This window comes from Anastrepha obliqua, chromosome 4 (assembly GCF_027943255.1).
Source record: "Anastrepha obliqua isolate idAnaObli1 chromosome 4, idAnaObli1_1.0, whole genome shotgun sequence".
Classification (NCBI taxonomy): Eukaryota; Metazoa; Arthropoda; class Insecta; order Diptera; family Tephritidae; genus Anastrepha; species Anastrepha obliqua.
Genome location: NC_072895.1, coordinates 6,232,872 through 6,247,821, shown reverse-complemented (window position 1 = coordinate 6,247,821; position 14,950 = coordinate 6,232,872). Strand labels below are relative to the sequence as shown.

The window sequence follows — 14,950 nt, the reverse complement described above, 5'->3', positions numbered from 1 at the left end:
ACATGCGCACATACGCTGTTTTGTCTCCAGGTAGATGAATTATTAAAGTGTTCGCACTTTAGGCGTCTTTTGGTACAATTTGCGGTATTCCACAGTGTGACTCTGAAGTGTCTCTTCAATTCATGACAACCAATTCCTGGTTTGTAATCGAAAATATTAATTTACGACTATCCTAAAATTATTGTCTGAGAGTGGATACATATCTCTGCAGATTCACATGGGATGAACTTCATCAGTAGCTTAAAGAGGCTAACACAACCGCAAATTAGTCACCGTTCATAGTCCGCAAATACTCAACCCTCCTCACCCCTCTCCTTTTCGACTTATCGTTTTTCCTTCACCTCTTTTTCCCCCTTACAATGGTATGGCAAAGGATGAACCAAACTTCTTCCGTCCAAGTGGGCTCACTCTCTGGGCAACCATTACAACCTAACCTAACCATATGGGAGTTTTATCGCCTCTGCTGTAGTTATTAGTTGTCAACAACATCCTTTCCAAGTTCGGCCGAAAAGGAATTAAGGCAGTGGCGTATGCAGATAACTTAGTGATCATTGTTTCAAGAATGTGCCCAGCAATAATCAGTAATAATCAGTGAGATCATGGAAGGAGCTCTGGATTACTTAGCAATTAGGGCGCAGACACTTCAAAAAATCATTTTTTTATCTTGTTCAACTCCTCCTTCGATGCCGTCTTTATCTCGTCAATCGTAGCGTAGCGTCGTCCTTTTATGGGCCTATTCATGAAAAAGTCACAGGGGGCCAGATCTGGGGAATATGGTGGCTGTGGCATCATTAGTGTGTTGTTTTTGGCCAAAAAGTCAGCGATAGCGCACAAGCAACGATGTGCGTTGTCGGGGCGTTATCGTGATGCAAGAGCCAATTTTTGTTCTTCCACAAATCCGGACGTTTTGGCGGATTGCTTCGCATAACTTGCAGGTAATATTCCTTATTGACCTTTTTAGCCTGTGGCGAGAACTCATGGCACACAACGCCCCTGCAATCAAAGAAAACGGTAAGCAAAACTTTTATATTCGATCGAACTTGGGGCGCTTTCTTCGGTCTTGGTTCGTGCGGCAGCTTCCATTGAGATGGTTGCTCCTCAGCAACTTCTCTAACGGCGATTCGACGATTGGCCAATACCAGTTTCTTCACTTCATAAATTTTTTCGTCTGTTGTTGAAGTGATCGGGGGTGCGGCACGCTTTTCGTCGTTCACATTTTCTCGGCCTTCTGAGAATATTTTCTACCACCGATAGACGTTGCTTTGGTCCAAAAGTAACTTCTGCGTATGACACAGTCAACATTCGGAATGAATTTCGGTTGTCACACAATATTTGATACAGGTTCTTTGATCCATCTTTTTCAATAGGTAAAAATCGAAGACGAGCCGAAACACGTGCAAGCAAAGCAGCTGTCAACAATTAACTGAACATTCAAAGAACTCGTCGGCATGAGGGAGAGACATGAGTACCAACATATCGCCACAACAACAGCGAAATTCGAATATACGTAGCCTGCGAAAATTCAAAATTCACGATACTTTTTGAACGCACGTCGTACTTCTTTACGCGTGTGAGAAAATGTGAGCTAAAATATAGGGCCTTCAACCAAAGCTATCCAAATGGTCCCACATAGCCATTGTAAGACCGCTACTAACATATGCGGTACTAGTCTGGTCACCCTCGAAAAGAAATACAATCAAACCAAGCTGGAGAAGATGCAAGGATCTGCGTGTATCCTAACCACAGGAGGGTCAAAATCAGGACTGATGGTAAAGTCATACTGAAGCGCTTAACGTGTCAACACATCTATTACCATTAGACTTACACTTAAAGACAATTGCTACGTGCAGCGCGGTGAGACACAGAGCCATAGAAAGCTGGTAAACAAGATCGCACGGTCACAGCAAGATCCTCTTACAGGGACTCTCATTGCTCAAAAACAAATCAGACTTCACAATCTCCGACATTAACTGCATGAAAGATTTTACGGTACGTTTTCCACCGATAGCGAAAGGGGGGAAAAGAAAGAGATTGGTATATTCGCCACTAAAATCTACACTGACGGTTCTAAGATGAACTATGGTGTGGAAGCTGGCCTCTATTCGGAGCCGCTCAAATCCAAATCAATTCGACTTTCTGACTATGTCAGCGTGCTCCAGGCATAATTATTAGCGATCAGAGCAGCATGCAAATCACTAAAACTCTAAGAAGAAGTTGGTGCAAGAGTAGTTATCTCTTCAGACAGGCAAGCAGCTATCAAGGCTTTAGATTCCAATTCCATTTCATCCAAACTAGTTTTACAGTGCAGAGAGGAACTACAATTGCTTGGTCATTGGCTTCAAATTACTCTGTAATGGCTTCCCGGTCACAGGAATATGGAGGGTAATGAGGTGGCAGATAAGCTTGCACGAAAAGGTTCGGCACTAGTCATAATAGAGGCGGTGGCAGTTGATACCCCATTGCACACAAAAAGCACATCCATTGCTTCACAATGGAAAAACATGGCCTAGTATAACTTCCAGAGGATGAATTACATGTTAGGATGCTGTTGTCCAAGTATCTCATGTATCAGTGCAACCCTTACAGACCATTGGAAATTAGGGGATCATGCAGCCAGACTCAACCTTCCTTTCAATCCCATTTGCAGAAGCTGTCAAGCGCGGGGAGTGAAAGAAAGTATTTTCTACTACTTTTGCGAATGTTCAGGTCTAGTTAGAGCAATACTCCACTCCTTCGATGAGCCTTTCTTACAGCAAATTAATGAGATCTCAGACAACGAGATAAAGAATTTGCTACTATACTTGGACCTCACGAAATGGATCTGACTCAGAAACAAAAAACCAAAAAACAGACATCATCACACGATAACAGTGGTAAAAAAAACGGCGCTAATCGCTAATTAGGATTTTTTCAATAGAAATACTGAACAACAACAACAACAGACTTTTTGTAACACACCCTCTATTAAAAAACACAAAATTTTAATAAGCAGTATACAAAGATTTTCTGGCGCTATTGTCTGGAAAATTCTTAGACTCGTTATAAAAGGTGTAGTCCTTCACTGCACCATTTGAAAATTCGTATGGTATTTGGATCTAACTTTAGTTATTGCCTCATCTTTATAATAATGGATAGTAGAAGCCGCTGCAAAAAGGACTCGAAGTCTCATGTCAAACTAATGCCACGTCTCACGGCAAAGTAATGTCAATTCAAAGAACATCCACAAAATTCGAGACCTGAAGCCATTCTAAACTAAAATGCACCCTCGAACGCCTCCGACCCACCAAATTAAAGAAAAAGAAGAAAGAAAAATCTCTCGACCTTGCAAATGCTTGTACTTGCCCAGCACCCGCTGAATTGACGTGTAGCTCTCCTTGCCAGGAGCAGGCCGCATTTTGTTAAGGAAACCGCAATACTATCATTTCATGGAGGAACCACCTGTCTGATCTCCTATCTAGCTATCTTACCTGCCCAGAAGTGGCCTACAATGCCTCTGTGACCAGGTATCCACATGAGCTTAATTTCGAGGTATTCGAATGCGGTCGAAAGGGATGCCCGACTGCCGACCAGTTTCAAGCTCACCTTCAATGCGCCCATAACACTAATTGGCTTTTTGTTATCGGAGCAATTATTTACTTCCCTACCAGTATGAAAGTTCCAGTCATATTTCCACACAGAATTTAGTTATGAATCGATATATAACGGGTTTTCCAATAAGAAGTGTTATTCCCGTAATAGATCAAAGGTTTCGTTACTTGTGTGGCACGTAGCGCCATCTTGTTGAAAATAAACGTTGCCCAGATCAATACCATCCAATTCCGGTCATAAAAAATCGTTAATCATCTCTCGATAGTGCAACCCATTCACCGTAACTGTTGCTCCAGCTTCAATTTCGACTCCGCCGGACCATAAACCGCACCAAACAGACTGCACACGTTGAGGATAGAGAGGCTTTTCAACAACAACTCTTGGATTTTCTGAGCCGCAGATTCGACAATTTTTGCTTGCTGACGAAGCCACCGAGGTGGAAATGAGCCTCATCACTCAAGTTGATTTTTCGATGGAATTCCGGATTATTTTCATGCATTACAACGACCCAAACAGCAAAGACGTGACATTGTTAATGATCGGCCGGCTTAAGTTCTTGTGTTAACTGGACTTTATAAGCCTCAAGACCCAAAATCTGTATGCAAATGACGCTTGTGGAATGCCTAATTCCAAAAAACGTCGAGGAATGGACAAACCTGGGTTTTCTTCAACACTTTCGGCTGCCACAGCAATATTTTCAGCTGTTCTTGAGCAACGTGCACGGGTTTAATTCTTCGCATCATTAACTTGTCCCAACAGTACGAATTTTTTCACCAATTTCTGTATTGCGGTCCGACAAGGTGTTTCGCGATGACCCAAAAATGTTCGAGTTGTATGAACCGTCTCTGCGAAATTTTCACCATTTTTATAGAGAATTTTAATAATTTCAATGCGTTGCTTAAGCGTGTATCGTTCCACTTTTATTAATGGCGTAGTTTCTACTTGTCAAATATCAAAAAATGACAGCTGTAAAAGTGACATCTACCGAAAAAGCGGGCTATTCAAAATAACACCTGTTATTGGAAAACCCTTTATTAATAGTTTATTGTCCATGGGCTCAAGATTTTTTTGAGTTATGAGTCCGGCTGTCTTCAAAGAAGGTAACGGGTGATTTTTTAGCTATTATCTTTTTAAACAGTTGGTTTAAACAGCTGACGCACGTTTCGTGTTTTGTTTCACTGTCAAACATCTTCAGTTTGGTTTATAATTTAACCATGAATCGTCTTACAAACGAACAACGCTTGCAAATCATTAAATTTTATAATAAAACTGCGTGTTCTGTTAAGAAAGTTTAATATCCACTTTTTAATCGAAAAATTATGTTCAGCGACGAAGCTCCTTTTTGGATCAGTGCGTACGTAAATAAGCAGAATTGGCGATTTGGAGTGAAGATCAGCCAGAAGAATTGCAAAAGCCACCAATGTATCCAGAAAAGGTCACAGTTTGGTGCGGTTTATGGGCTGGAGGTATCATTGGACCGTACTTCTTCAAAGATGCTGCGAATCTGTGAATGGTGAGCGCTAGCGTGAAATGATATCCAACTTTTTTTTGCCCAAAATGCAAGAGCTTGATATGCATGACATGTGGTTTCAGCAAGACGGTGCCACATGCCACACAGCACGCGTAACAATGGACTTGGTGAGAGGCGAGTTCGGTGAACATTTTATTTCACGTTCGGTACCTGCCAATTGGCCACCCAGATCGTGCGCCTTTAGATTATTTTTTGTGGGGATATGTTAAAGCTTATGTCTATTCAGACAAGCCTGCTTCAATTCACGCATTGGAAGACAACATTAAAGCATTTATATGTGAGATACCGACCGAAACATTGGAAAGAGTATGCCGAAATTGGACTAAGCGGATGGTCCATTTGAAGCACAGCCGCGGTCAACATTTGCATGAAATAATCTTCAAACATTAAATTATATGGACTGTACTATCGATTTAAATAAAAATTTCATGCATTTTTCTGAATTTTACGTGTGTTCCTTTGAAAAACTTTCCCATAGCTCTTAAGAAATCACCCTTTCTTTGGATATTGGTAAGATATTAGGAAATTTTTAAATAAAAATGGATTTTTTGACATTAAACAGTGGCCTAACCCCTTAATCGCGAGTATCGCTTTTCACGTTTTCTGTTTTGCTCGGCGGCAACTGAATAAACAACAATATGAATATTTATTTTTACAAGCCAATCGGAGAACGTACAAAGTGTGTATACACACACATACATACATACATATGTATGCATACTCGTGCATGGCTCAGTATACAAGTTGTCTGAAACAAATCTGAAATCGGAGACATCGGCTTGGAGGAAAAACAAAATTGGCGATAAACAACAACAGAAACGGCAAAGGCAAAGTGTATTTTCTAAACTCCACGTCATTAAAGTAACTGATAAGCAAAAACGTCGACCGCAGCGTCAGCACACCAACAGCGAAATTGACGTTTGCGAGTGAACCGTTGGTCAGTGAGCGATTGAGTGACTGATTTAGTATGTGACTGGGTGTGACAATAGTTGGACGGTGTGAGTAAGCGCACGCAGCTCAGAATTAGGAACAAAAAAACAAGCGAAGAAAATGTTTCCGCATACAAAGTCGGTGCTGCTATTGTTGTTTGCAGTAGCAACAACAACTAGAACAGCAATATTTGTGCCGTACAGTGCGTCGAAAATCTCGCCGGAAATCATCAGCGAACTAAAAGACTTTCTCGATCTGATACCCACGTCCACAGTGGACGAAATCGTCGCTAAGCACTACATCATTGATTCGAATTTTCGCGAAGTGTTCAATTATGTACGCAGTACGCAATTTACTAAGCTGCTGCAGCAAGCCCAGCAAATACCAGAGGTTGTAGCAATTTTGGATTATTTGCATTTGCTTGTGCCTGCTGCTGCTAATGCCGGCGCTGCTGCACAACTGCATGCCACATATGGTACGGTGAACACGAGCACATCCGATGTGCTGCTGCAGATTGAGCCGCAACTCAATTTCGTGCTGCTGAATGAGCTGGGGAACGGAGTGGCAGTGGTTCAGCCGGAGGAGAGCGAAGTTGATGCTGTGAAACTGAATCGCTTTGCCCTCACAACATCAACGCCACTACACGTCCCGCACTTACGCACGTTTAACAGTTTTGTAGAGGAGCTTCTGCGCCACTTGCCGCGCGACCAATACGTACAACTGATTAATCAGAAGCGTCAGCAGAATCTGGCGTTCGCGCAATTTTATGCAGCGTTGCGCAGCGCCGAACTGCGTCCGATGGTCGATGTGACGCTGGTGAGTAACTGGGCTGGCTGATTGCCGCTGCGCTACAGCCGCCTGACAGATTGCAAATTGAAAAGTTTCCGCTTCATCGCTGATTTGTTTTTTGTTTTTTTCTATTTTTGTTTTTTTTTTCTTTTCACTCCCTTTCGCTTTTGGTGTGGGTTGCATGCCGTTTTGCAGAAATCTTCTAATCTGACGGCAATAATTAAAACGCTGAGTTCGAATGGTGTCGATGTGAAAAGCTTGGAGGCTACTGCATTTAAAGTGATTTCCTGGGGGCCCGTGCCAATAGCTTTGCCATAATGTGAATGGAAATCATTAAAGTGAAGCGCAGTGTTGCATTTAACTGGAGCATAAAATTAGATTGAATTAAGCGGGCGCAGTGAAAGTAAGAAATTTGCTCTGCGATGTAGCAGAGCGGCGTGAATTGATACTTTTATAATTTATATACTTTTCTATGTAGACACTGACTGCTAAAAGTAAACTACTGCATAGAATTTTATGTATATCGAACGCCTTTTATTTCAATCAAATCTCTCTTATTTGCAAATTAAAAGTTGGAAGAAGTGAGAATGTAACAAATACAAAGTTAAGTATGCGGAAATCCATAATTTTTCTGAAGGATGGATTTAGTTGTGGCAGCAGTGGTCCGCCCAAGACTTGTAGTAATAATGGTAATAGTGCCTATGAGGTTGATTTAGTGTTTGCATTTCATATTGTTTAAGCGCCACCGAGTTGCGCTAGATACTAAGGGAAAGAAAAATCTCAAATTAAAAAAAAATTGAGGCAATTTGGCCCCCGCTTGTTTAAATATTGTTTGGGCATTCGTTAAAGATGGAGGCCAGTCCGCTTGTAATCACTTTGGCGCGCAAATGATAACAGTATTTTATGTAATCTCCATAATTTGTTTTACAGATGAACTTCAATTTAATCGCAATACGAGAAATAGGACCGACTAAAAGAAATGGAAGCAAGAAAAACAAACGCCGATGTTCGTAAAATAATACATAGAAAAGCAAATGGCGCGATGACTACTTCTTGGCAGTTGCCAATTGAAGTTTGTTCTAATAAATGCTTTCGGGCAATTGCCTTAGCATTTTTTCTATAGCTCAGGAGCTAAACGCCAAATACTGCTTTTAATAACCTGAATAAGACTGGATATGATTAACAAGGCTGGATTGGATAGACAATGTCTGACAATGGACTACACTTTTATCCAAAAATATGAATGAATATTAAAAAAAGAAAACTAGTCATACCCTATGATCAAAAATTATCGGGAATGTTTCATTTAAACGAACCGCGCACATGAGAACCGGTCCATATTTTTTTCTTATATTGGTAGGACTGTAAGGTACACATATGTCACTATTTATCCGTTTTGAATACCTAGAAATGTGGGCAAACAATTTTTGGATTTGGCATGATGATAACGCGCCATCGCACCGAGCCCGGATTGCGCTAGATTATTTGACTGAATATTGGCACATGTTGTATGTTGCTTCAGACGGTGATTTACGAAAAATATGACAGATTTTCCCTTTGCCATCCGACTCATTTGAATTTGAACCAATGAATTATACACTGAATGTACAACCAAAGTTGGAAAAGGGCTTTGTTTCAGCAACTTTTTGATCACGAATTGGTATATAATAACGCACGACGAAGATCTGACTTTTTCTGTTATCCACGAGAAATTTCGCATGAAGCTATAGATATTCTGGAATAATCCTGCGTACCCCGCTATACATTTTCTTATCAATTTAATTTTTTAAAGGGCTTTAAGGTCCTCTCCTCATTTAAAATGGTGTTTTTGGGTGTTTCTTAAAAAGCATTTGAAACGGTAACGAGAAAAGATTTTTTATTTTTGTTTTCAGTATTTTACTTTCTGATCCATTGTTAAAAAACACATGTTTTTTGGCCATACGAGCTTCGTTCCTCTACTACCATCAGCTGGTACCGCAGCGAATACTTTCAGAGCCGGAGCGTTTGTATCCATTCGGACGATATGACCCAGCCAGCATAGCCGCTGGATCTTTATTCGCTCCGCTATGTCTATGTCGTCGTAAAGCTCATACAGCTCATCGTTCATGCACCTTACTAGTTCCGACATACACCTTACCAGCACCTGGAACAACAATTCTGTCTTCAACGATTGGGGAACTTTTTGGTAGAATTTTCGGGCGTTGTTCCTATTGGTCAGCATCTCAAGTTCCACGCACTCACGTATTTCGGCCTCTCGTTTCTTCTGTCGTATAATACGTTTCTCTTCCTTTTTTAGCTCTCTGTAGCGATCTCACATGGCTCGCGTTGCGCCCGATTGTAGCGTGGCTCTATAGGCAGCATCTTTTCTTTCTGCGGGAGCATGACATTCCACGTTGTACCAACTGTTTGTTAGGGCTCACCGGCATCCGATTTCTTCTTCGGCGGCGGTACGTAGAGAACGAGAAATGCTGCTCCATTGCTCGTGCATGCCAGTTTGTCGGGCAGTACTCTCTGAGAGCAGGAGTGAGAGTCGAGTCGATGTTGGATCCTCGGATCGTACGCACATCTAAAACACTGGAAACCTGTCTTCCATCTATCACAACATGATCGATCTGGTTTCGCGTTTTCCGACCAGGAGACAGCCAGGTAGCTTAGTGTATCTGCTTATGCTAGAATCTGGTTCTGCAGACCACCATGTTTCGGGCCCCGGCGAAGTCGATCAGCCCCTATACGTTACCGGATGTTTCGTTGCGCAGGCTGAGTTTTCCGACTGTGGGACCAAAAATTCCCTCCTTACTCTGGCGTTGAAGTCGCCAAGCACGATTATTGTGTCGTGGCGGGAGTAGTGCTCATAGGAACGTTCCAACCGCTCATAGAAAGAATCTTTAGTCGCATCGTCCTTCTTTTCCGTCGGGGTGTGGGCGCAAATCAGCGAGATGTTAAAAAAACGGGCTTTGATGCGGATCATTGCGAGACGCTCGTCCGCCAGAGTGAACGACAGTACTTGGCGACGAAGTCTCTCTCCCACAACAAATCCGACACCGAATTTGCGCTCCTTTACATGTCAGCTGTAGTAGACGTCGCAAGGTTTTATGGTTTTTTTGCCTTGCCCCGTCCATCGCATCTCTTGAATGGTAGCGATGTCAGCGTTTACTCTCACAAGGCCATCAACCAGCCGGGAAGAGGCACCTTCCCCATTAAGGGACCGGACATTCATGACCGGTGCATGCTCTTAAATCGTATTCCTTAGTTCGTTTGCAGGGGTCGGCGTCAGTGTAAAAAGTTCTCATCCGAGGCTTTGTGTTTGTTTTCATTTTGGGGGATTTTTAAGTGGCGGGTGCCAAACCCAGCGCACAACCAGCTATCCTGGATTGTTTCGCCTTCTCACGTTAGCTCACTCCCGAACGTGTGGTCGGACGCTACCCAGAGGATACTTGGGCTAGTCCCGGAAGTTGTGAGCTGCTTGAACCATATGCAGAAGAATCGTTCTGGCCACTCCCAAGTGAATGGCGATCAGTAAATCCCCCCACGCTTAAATGAACACAAAATTTTTTTGAAAAAAAAAAACAAAAAATGGCGGTTCTACAGCTCCTCCAACGTGGCTCCTTTAATTTGCGCCGTGGAATGTGCAGCCTCTTTTAATCAATTGAAATCAACCAGGCCAAATTTTTTTTATTAAAATAAGTTATTCCGCTTTGCACTAACCTGTTTTTAGTGAAAAAAATAAAATTCGAAGTGAAAAAGAAAGAAATTATACATTTTTTTATAAACAAATTGACCAAAACAATATTTTCAGCGATAATCAATATAAAATTTGCAGTACATGCAAAGGCCAATATATTAAAGAATATCTCTGTAAAATTTTCAGTTGGTATCTTGATTACTTCTTGAGTTATATTCGACAGCGCGAAAAAAACACATTTCGAGAAAAATACGATTAAGGGGTTAGGGGTAGTTAGAATTTTCAAAAAAATAGGAATTTGTTTTTTTTTACATTTTCTTAAAGTGTAATATCTTTAAAATATTCTACGAAAATTTGAAGTGAATCTGACAAATACTTTTCGAGTTATTCAACAATCAACAAAGGGCGCTCGTGCGCTCCGGCGCTCGATAGCAAAACTTGAAATGCATTTTTATCAAAACAATGTTTTTTGAACTGGTGATCACTGTAACTTAAAAACCGCTTGGTAGATTTCAATAAAATTTATTCTGCTTTTGAAAAACAAAAGGAACTCGTGCCTGATAGAAGAATATTTTTTTCAAAAATTTCGATTTTTTTTTACAATTAATTGTCGGATTTTTTCTCGAAAATCTGAAAAATATTTCCTGAGGCCGCCATATTGTTAATTGTTAATTTTGAAAAAAAGCTTGGATCAGGCACAAAACTAATTTCCCTTATCCGATTGATTTGAGATGAATCTCCAGGACTTGTGATGATCACCGCAAGTGACTTCTGGAGAAACGGGCTCCATACAAACAGCGATAACTTTTACAATTATTAATTTTTTTTTAAATTTTGCTAGAGTCAAATCGAAACATGATATATTAATGCTAAGTTTTATTTTTGTAAAATAAAGAAACTGACTAACAAAAAAATTATTGAAAATCATCATTTTTTCGGGCCCTTGACTACTCGTAACTCCTTACAATTTTCGTTTTTACTCATCTTTCGTTCGACGGTCAGCACTTCACTGGCTTTATAGGGACTTTTTAGACTTGCTATTAAACTTAAAACATTGAAAAGATATTCTTTAGAATGCAAATGAATTTTTAAAGCAAAAAAATAAAAAATATCTGTGGAAAATGTTAAAGTGGCTCTGCATCCCTTAAAAGTATTTTCTGAAAATCTTAAATTGCTAAACAAATCAAAAACGAAGTACGCAGCACTACTATATAAAATCTAGGCTTGTTCCACGTGCATATGACATTTTTCCTGGATAACTTTTACGTTCGCACTGTGCCATTAAGTTAGATTAGGTTTGGCAGCCGCATCGCACATAGAGGCAACGACGCCACTTAGACCACGAAATGGGTCCGTTGTGAACCGCGGGGGCTGGGCTACATTTCCCTCTCCATATTGAACCATCCTGAGCTTTTGACAAAGCGTAAAAGGTTGTTGATACCTAAAGTGTATAGATTATCTATATTCATTAAGAAGTAGGATCTTAAAAATCGGTTCCTGCCACTGGCTAGAGCTGGGCATGTGCAGAAAAGGTGTTGATTTGTTTCCAACTCCTCCTCATTTCTGCAGCTACGACAGAAATCATACGTGTAAACGACTGGAGTTGCTGGGTGGGTCGTCCGACAACTGAAGGTTTTGGCTTCAGTTCAGAACCCCGAGGGGACTCCTCGTTTACCCTTGTCGCCCAGCTAAAAGAGTGCATCTGTTTGACAGACCACTCCCCTCTGGAATCGTTTTCAAGCGCTCCAGTAGCCTGAAGGCAGCACATCTCTCCTTGTAGCCATGTCGTGCAGGCTCTGCTACTGCGGAGGTATCAGTCGTTTCAGACTCAGCTTTACCACCTTTACTAGGGCTAGTCCCGGTATTGGTGGTACAGGAAATTGACTTCTTGGCCAGAGGTTTATTGTTAGTACCGCCACTTCTGATGTTGCCAGGTTTGTCCTCAGCGCCAGCTTCCGCCGTGCGAAATGGGCTAGCCGTGAAGGGCTTCGCATGTACTGATACTTCCACTAGGCTTAATTATCCCAGCTTCCATCGTACTAAAAGACCCGTGGGGGTGGAAGCTATAGCTTCCTTTGCATTTAAGAACTGCTTATCCATAGAGGTTTTTTGATTGAAGAACTCCATTTGTTTCTTACGATCACCGTCCAGCGTGGCTGACATGGTGATCTTATAAAGAAGAAGGGGAAACATAATGGTCGGCCGTGGCAGCGACCCATACTACGGCCATGTCATGGTTATACCCCGAGGTGCACCGGTATCGAGGTAGCTCCGTAGAAATACAGGCGGACAGAAAACCCCATGACTGCCAACCACCCAAAAGGCACGGGCCGCATGACACCTTGCACTGTGCCATGCATATAAAAAAAATTTATACAAAAAAAAATATTTCGCGTCAGTGGTTTGAAATAATTTTGCATAAGCCAAGTGGATATTATGAATTACTTTTATTCTTTTTAGTAACCTCATCATTTTTGTTATGCAAATTCTCAACTCAATTCTCAAACAAGTAAAACAAAAAAACCTAGCATCCCAAAACGACTACAGGCAGGGGATTTAAAATAAAAACAAAATTACACAGAATTTCTGCACTTTTCTGGTGCTCCTTGGGAAATTTTCGAAAGTACTATTAAATAGCAAAAAGCTGCGAGTATCGCATAGCCAGTTGTTGTACTATGCGCGCCACCAACGCGCCCCCTGCTGACACTACAATGACCCGTCCGCTTAAATGCCTGGAGTGCTGAACAAAACGCTAAACTATATTCAATTTGCACTCATTTGCATTATACTGTTCTCGCTTTACAGCGGCGGTGGTGCTGGTGGTGAGGTGTGGTGTGGTGTGTATCACGATTGCGGTTGCACTTCTTGCGGCTACAACTGTGGCTGCGATTCTGTGTTGGGGTATTATGCAAATTGTATTGCGCACTTTTAGGCGCACAAGTGCAAGTAAAACTTGTAATTGTTTTTCTACAGCCCCACACTCTCTTGCGCTGAGTCTACTTGTGCATAAATATATAAAAGGCCAGTATTTGTTTGTACGTAAATGCCGCTGTGTGGGTGTCTGGTATGTGTGGTTGTGTGCGTGTATATGGCACAAAATAGCACCGCACTTTCTCTCATGCTTTGGCGCTTACAAGTAACGAAAAGGCAGATCAGATACCTAAGCAGCGACAAACAAATGTCTTGTGCCATCTAAAAAAATTGAGAACAGCGAAAGGAAAGCAAATTTTTTGAATAGCCAAAAGCGCAGCTGGAGTCGCCCTTTTAGGGAGGGGAAGAGGCGAAGAACGAAGAGCGAAGGGGAGTGTGGCATGTCAAGCATAATCGCCCATCGGACATGGCCACAAGTGCACTTGAGCACTTTTTGAAATGAAATGGAAATGAGCATAGCCCAAAGGCGGGGGCGTGAAGGTAATCAAGCGCGCCAAGAAAATTGTGTGGTGCAGTGACAATAAAGGCTTGTTAGATGTGTGCGTGTGTATGTGTGTGTCTGCGTCTGCGGAGGAACAGCTGTCTACGGCTGTTACTTTTTCTTGTAACTACATCAAATCTTTTGGGTATACAAACTACCGCTACACGGATCACTCAGGTCTTTTAGCTGCTGGTAACTGAATACTTAAACCAAAGTACAACCAAACACCACACATACATGCTCAAGTTTTATATATATGCTTCAGGAGTATGTCTTCCTTAGCACATTACTTGCACCCACACACAAGCATTCATATTTATATGCATTTCGAGCTGACACCTTAGACGGTCTTAGGAATTAGAATTTCAAAAATGTAATTCTCTTGTATGGCTTGCAAGGAACTATAAAAATCAAGTAACACTTTGTAAGGCACAGTGGTATCAAGTGCAACCTGCTGCTTTCGCTCACCTGAATGGAATTTTACATCAACTGAGAAATGAAAATAAGCAGGTGCGGTACAGCGCTTATTTGCTGCAAGAAAAAGAATTTCTAAAGATTTCTGAATGTCGAAGTATTCTAGAGGGAATATTAAAAGCAAATTTTTCCAAAAGGGCAGGGCAGCCAATAAGACCAGTAATGATGTTAATGGCAAAAGGGCACTCTAAAATTGATCTTCTGCCTTCAAGTGTAGGAAGGCTGATTAAATGGCAACGAGAAACGTAAGAAGGTAGTGGGAGAGAAAAAGAGGAAGAGCGAATAGGAAATTTGAGAAACACTTTTTGAGCTCGCTCAAAGCGGTTATATAGAATTTTAGTGAAATGCCTCCAAATAAACGCTGCATAAGCCAGTCTTGAACTAGCCAATGCACAGCACAGAGATTTAAGTGTGTAGGCGTTCGCACACGCCCGACAATTTCAGCAGATAAAAGCTAACATCGAATACGAGCGCAAAAGAATATAGTCGACGAGACTATCATGACGTGCCTCTGCTAGTAGGCACGGCGTAGACCGGGTGTTAG

At 41.6% G+C, this 14,950-nt stretch overlaps 1 protein-coding gene across 1 annotated transcript; it reads left to right on the top strand.

Moving 5' to 3' along the window:
- The first annotated feature begins 6,076 nt into the window (after window positions 1-6,076).
- Window positions 6,077-7,355, top strand: LOC129244500 (uncharacterized). Its single transcript, XM_054882157.1, has 2 exons — window positions 6,077-6,865; window positions 7,034-7,355. The coding sequence occupies exons 1-2, from the start codon at window positions 6,170-6,172 to the stop codon at window positions 7,154-7,156; spliced, it is 819 nt and encodes a 272-aa protein (XP_054738132.1). The 5' UTR covers window positions 6,077-6,169; the 3' UTR covers window positions 7,157-7,355.
- Window positions 7,356-14,950: the final 7,595 nt, after the last annotated feature.

Excerpts from the sequence above, each read along its gene's own strand:
- LOC129244500 (XM_054882157.1), top strand. The coding sequence starts at position 6,170 with ATGTTTCCGCATACAAAGTCGGTGCTGCTATTGTTGTTTGCAGTAGCA. Across the intron at positions 6,866-7,033 it reads CGATGGTCGATGTGACGCTG|AAATCTTCTAATCTGACGGC; the intron begins GTGAGTAACTGG and ends GCCGTTTTGCAG.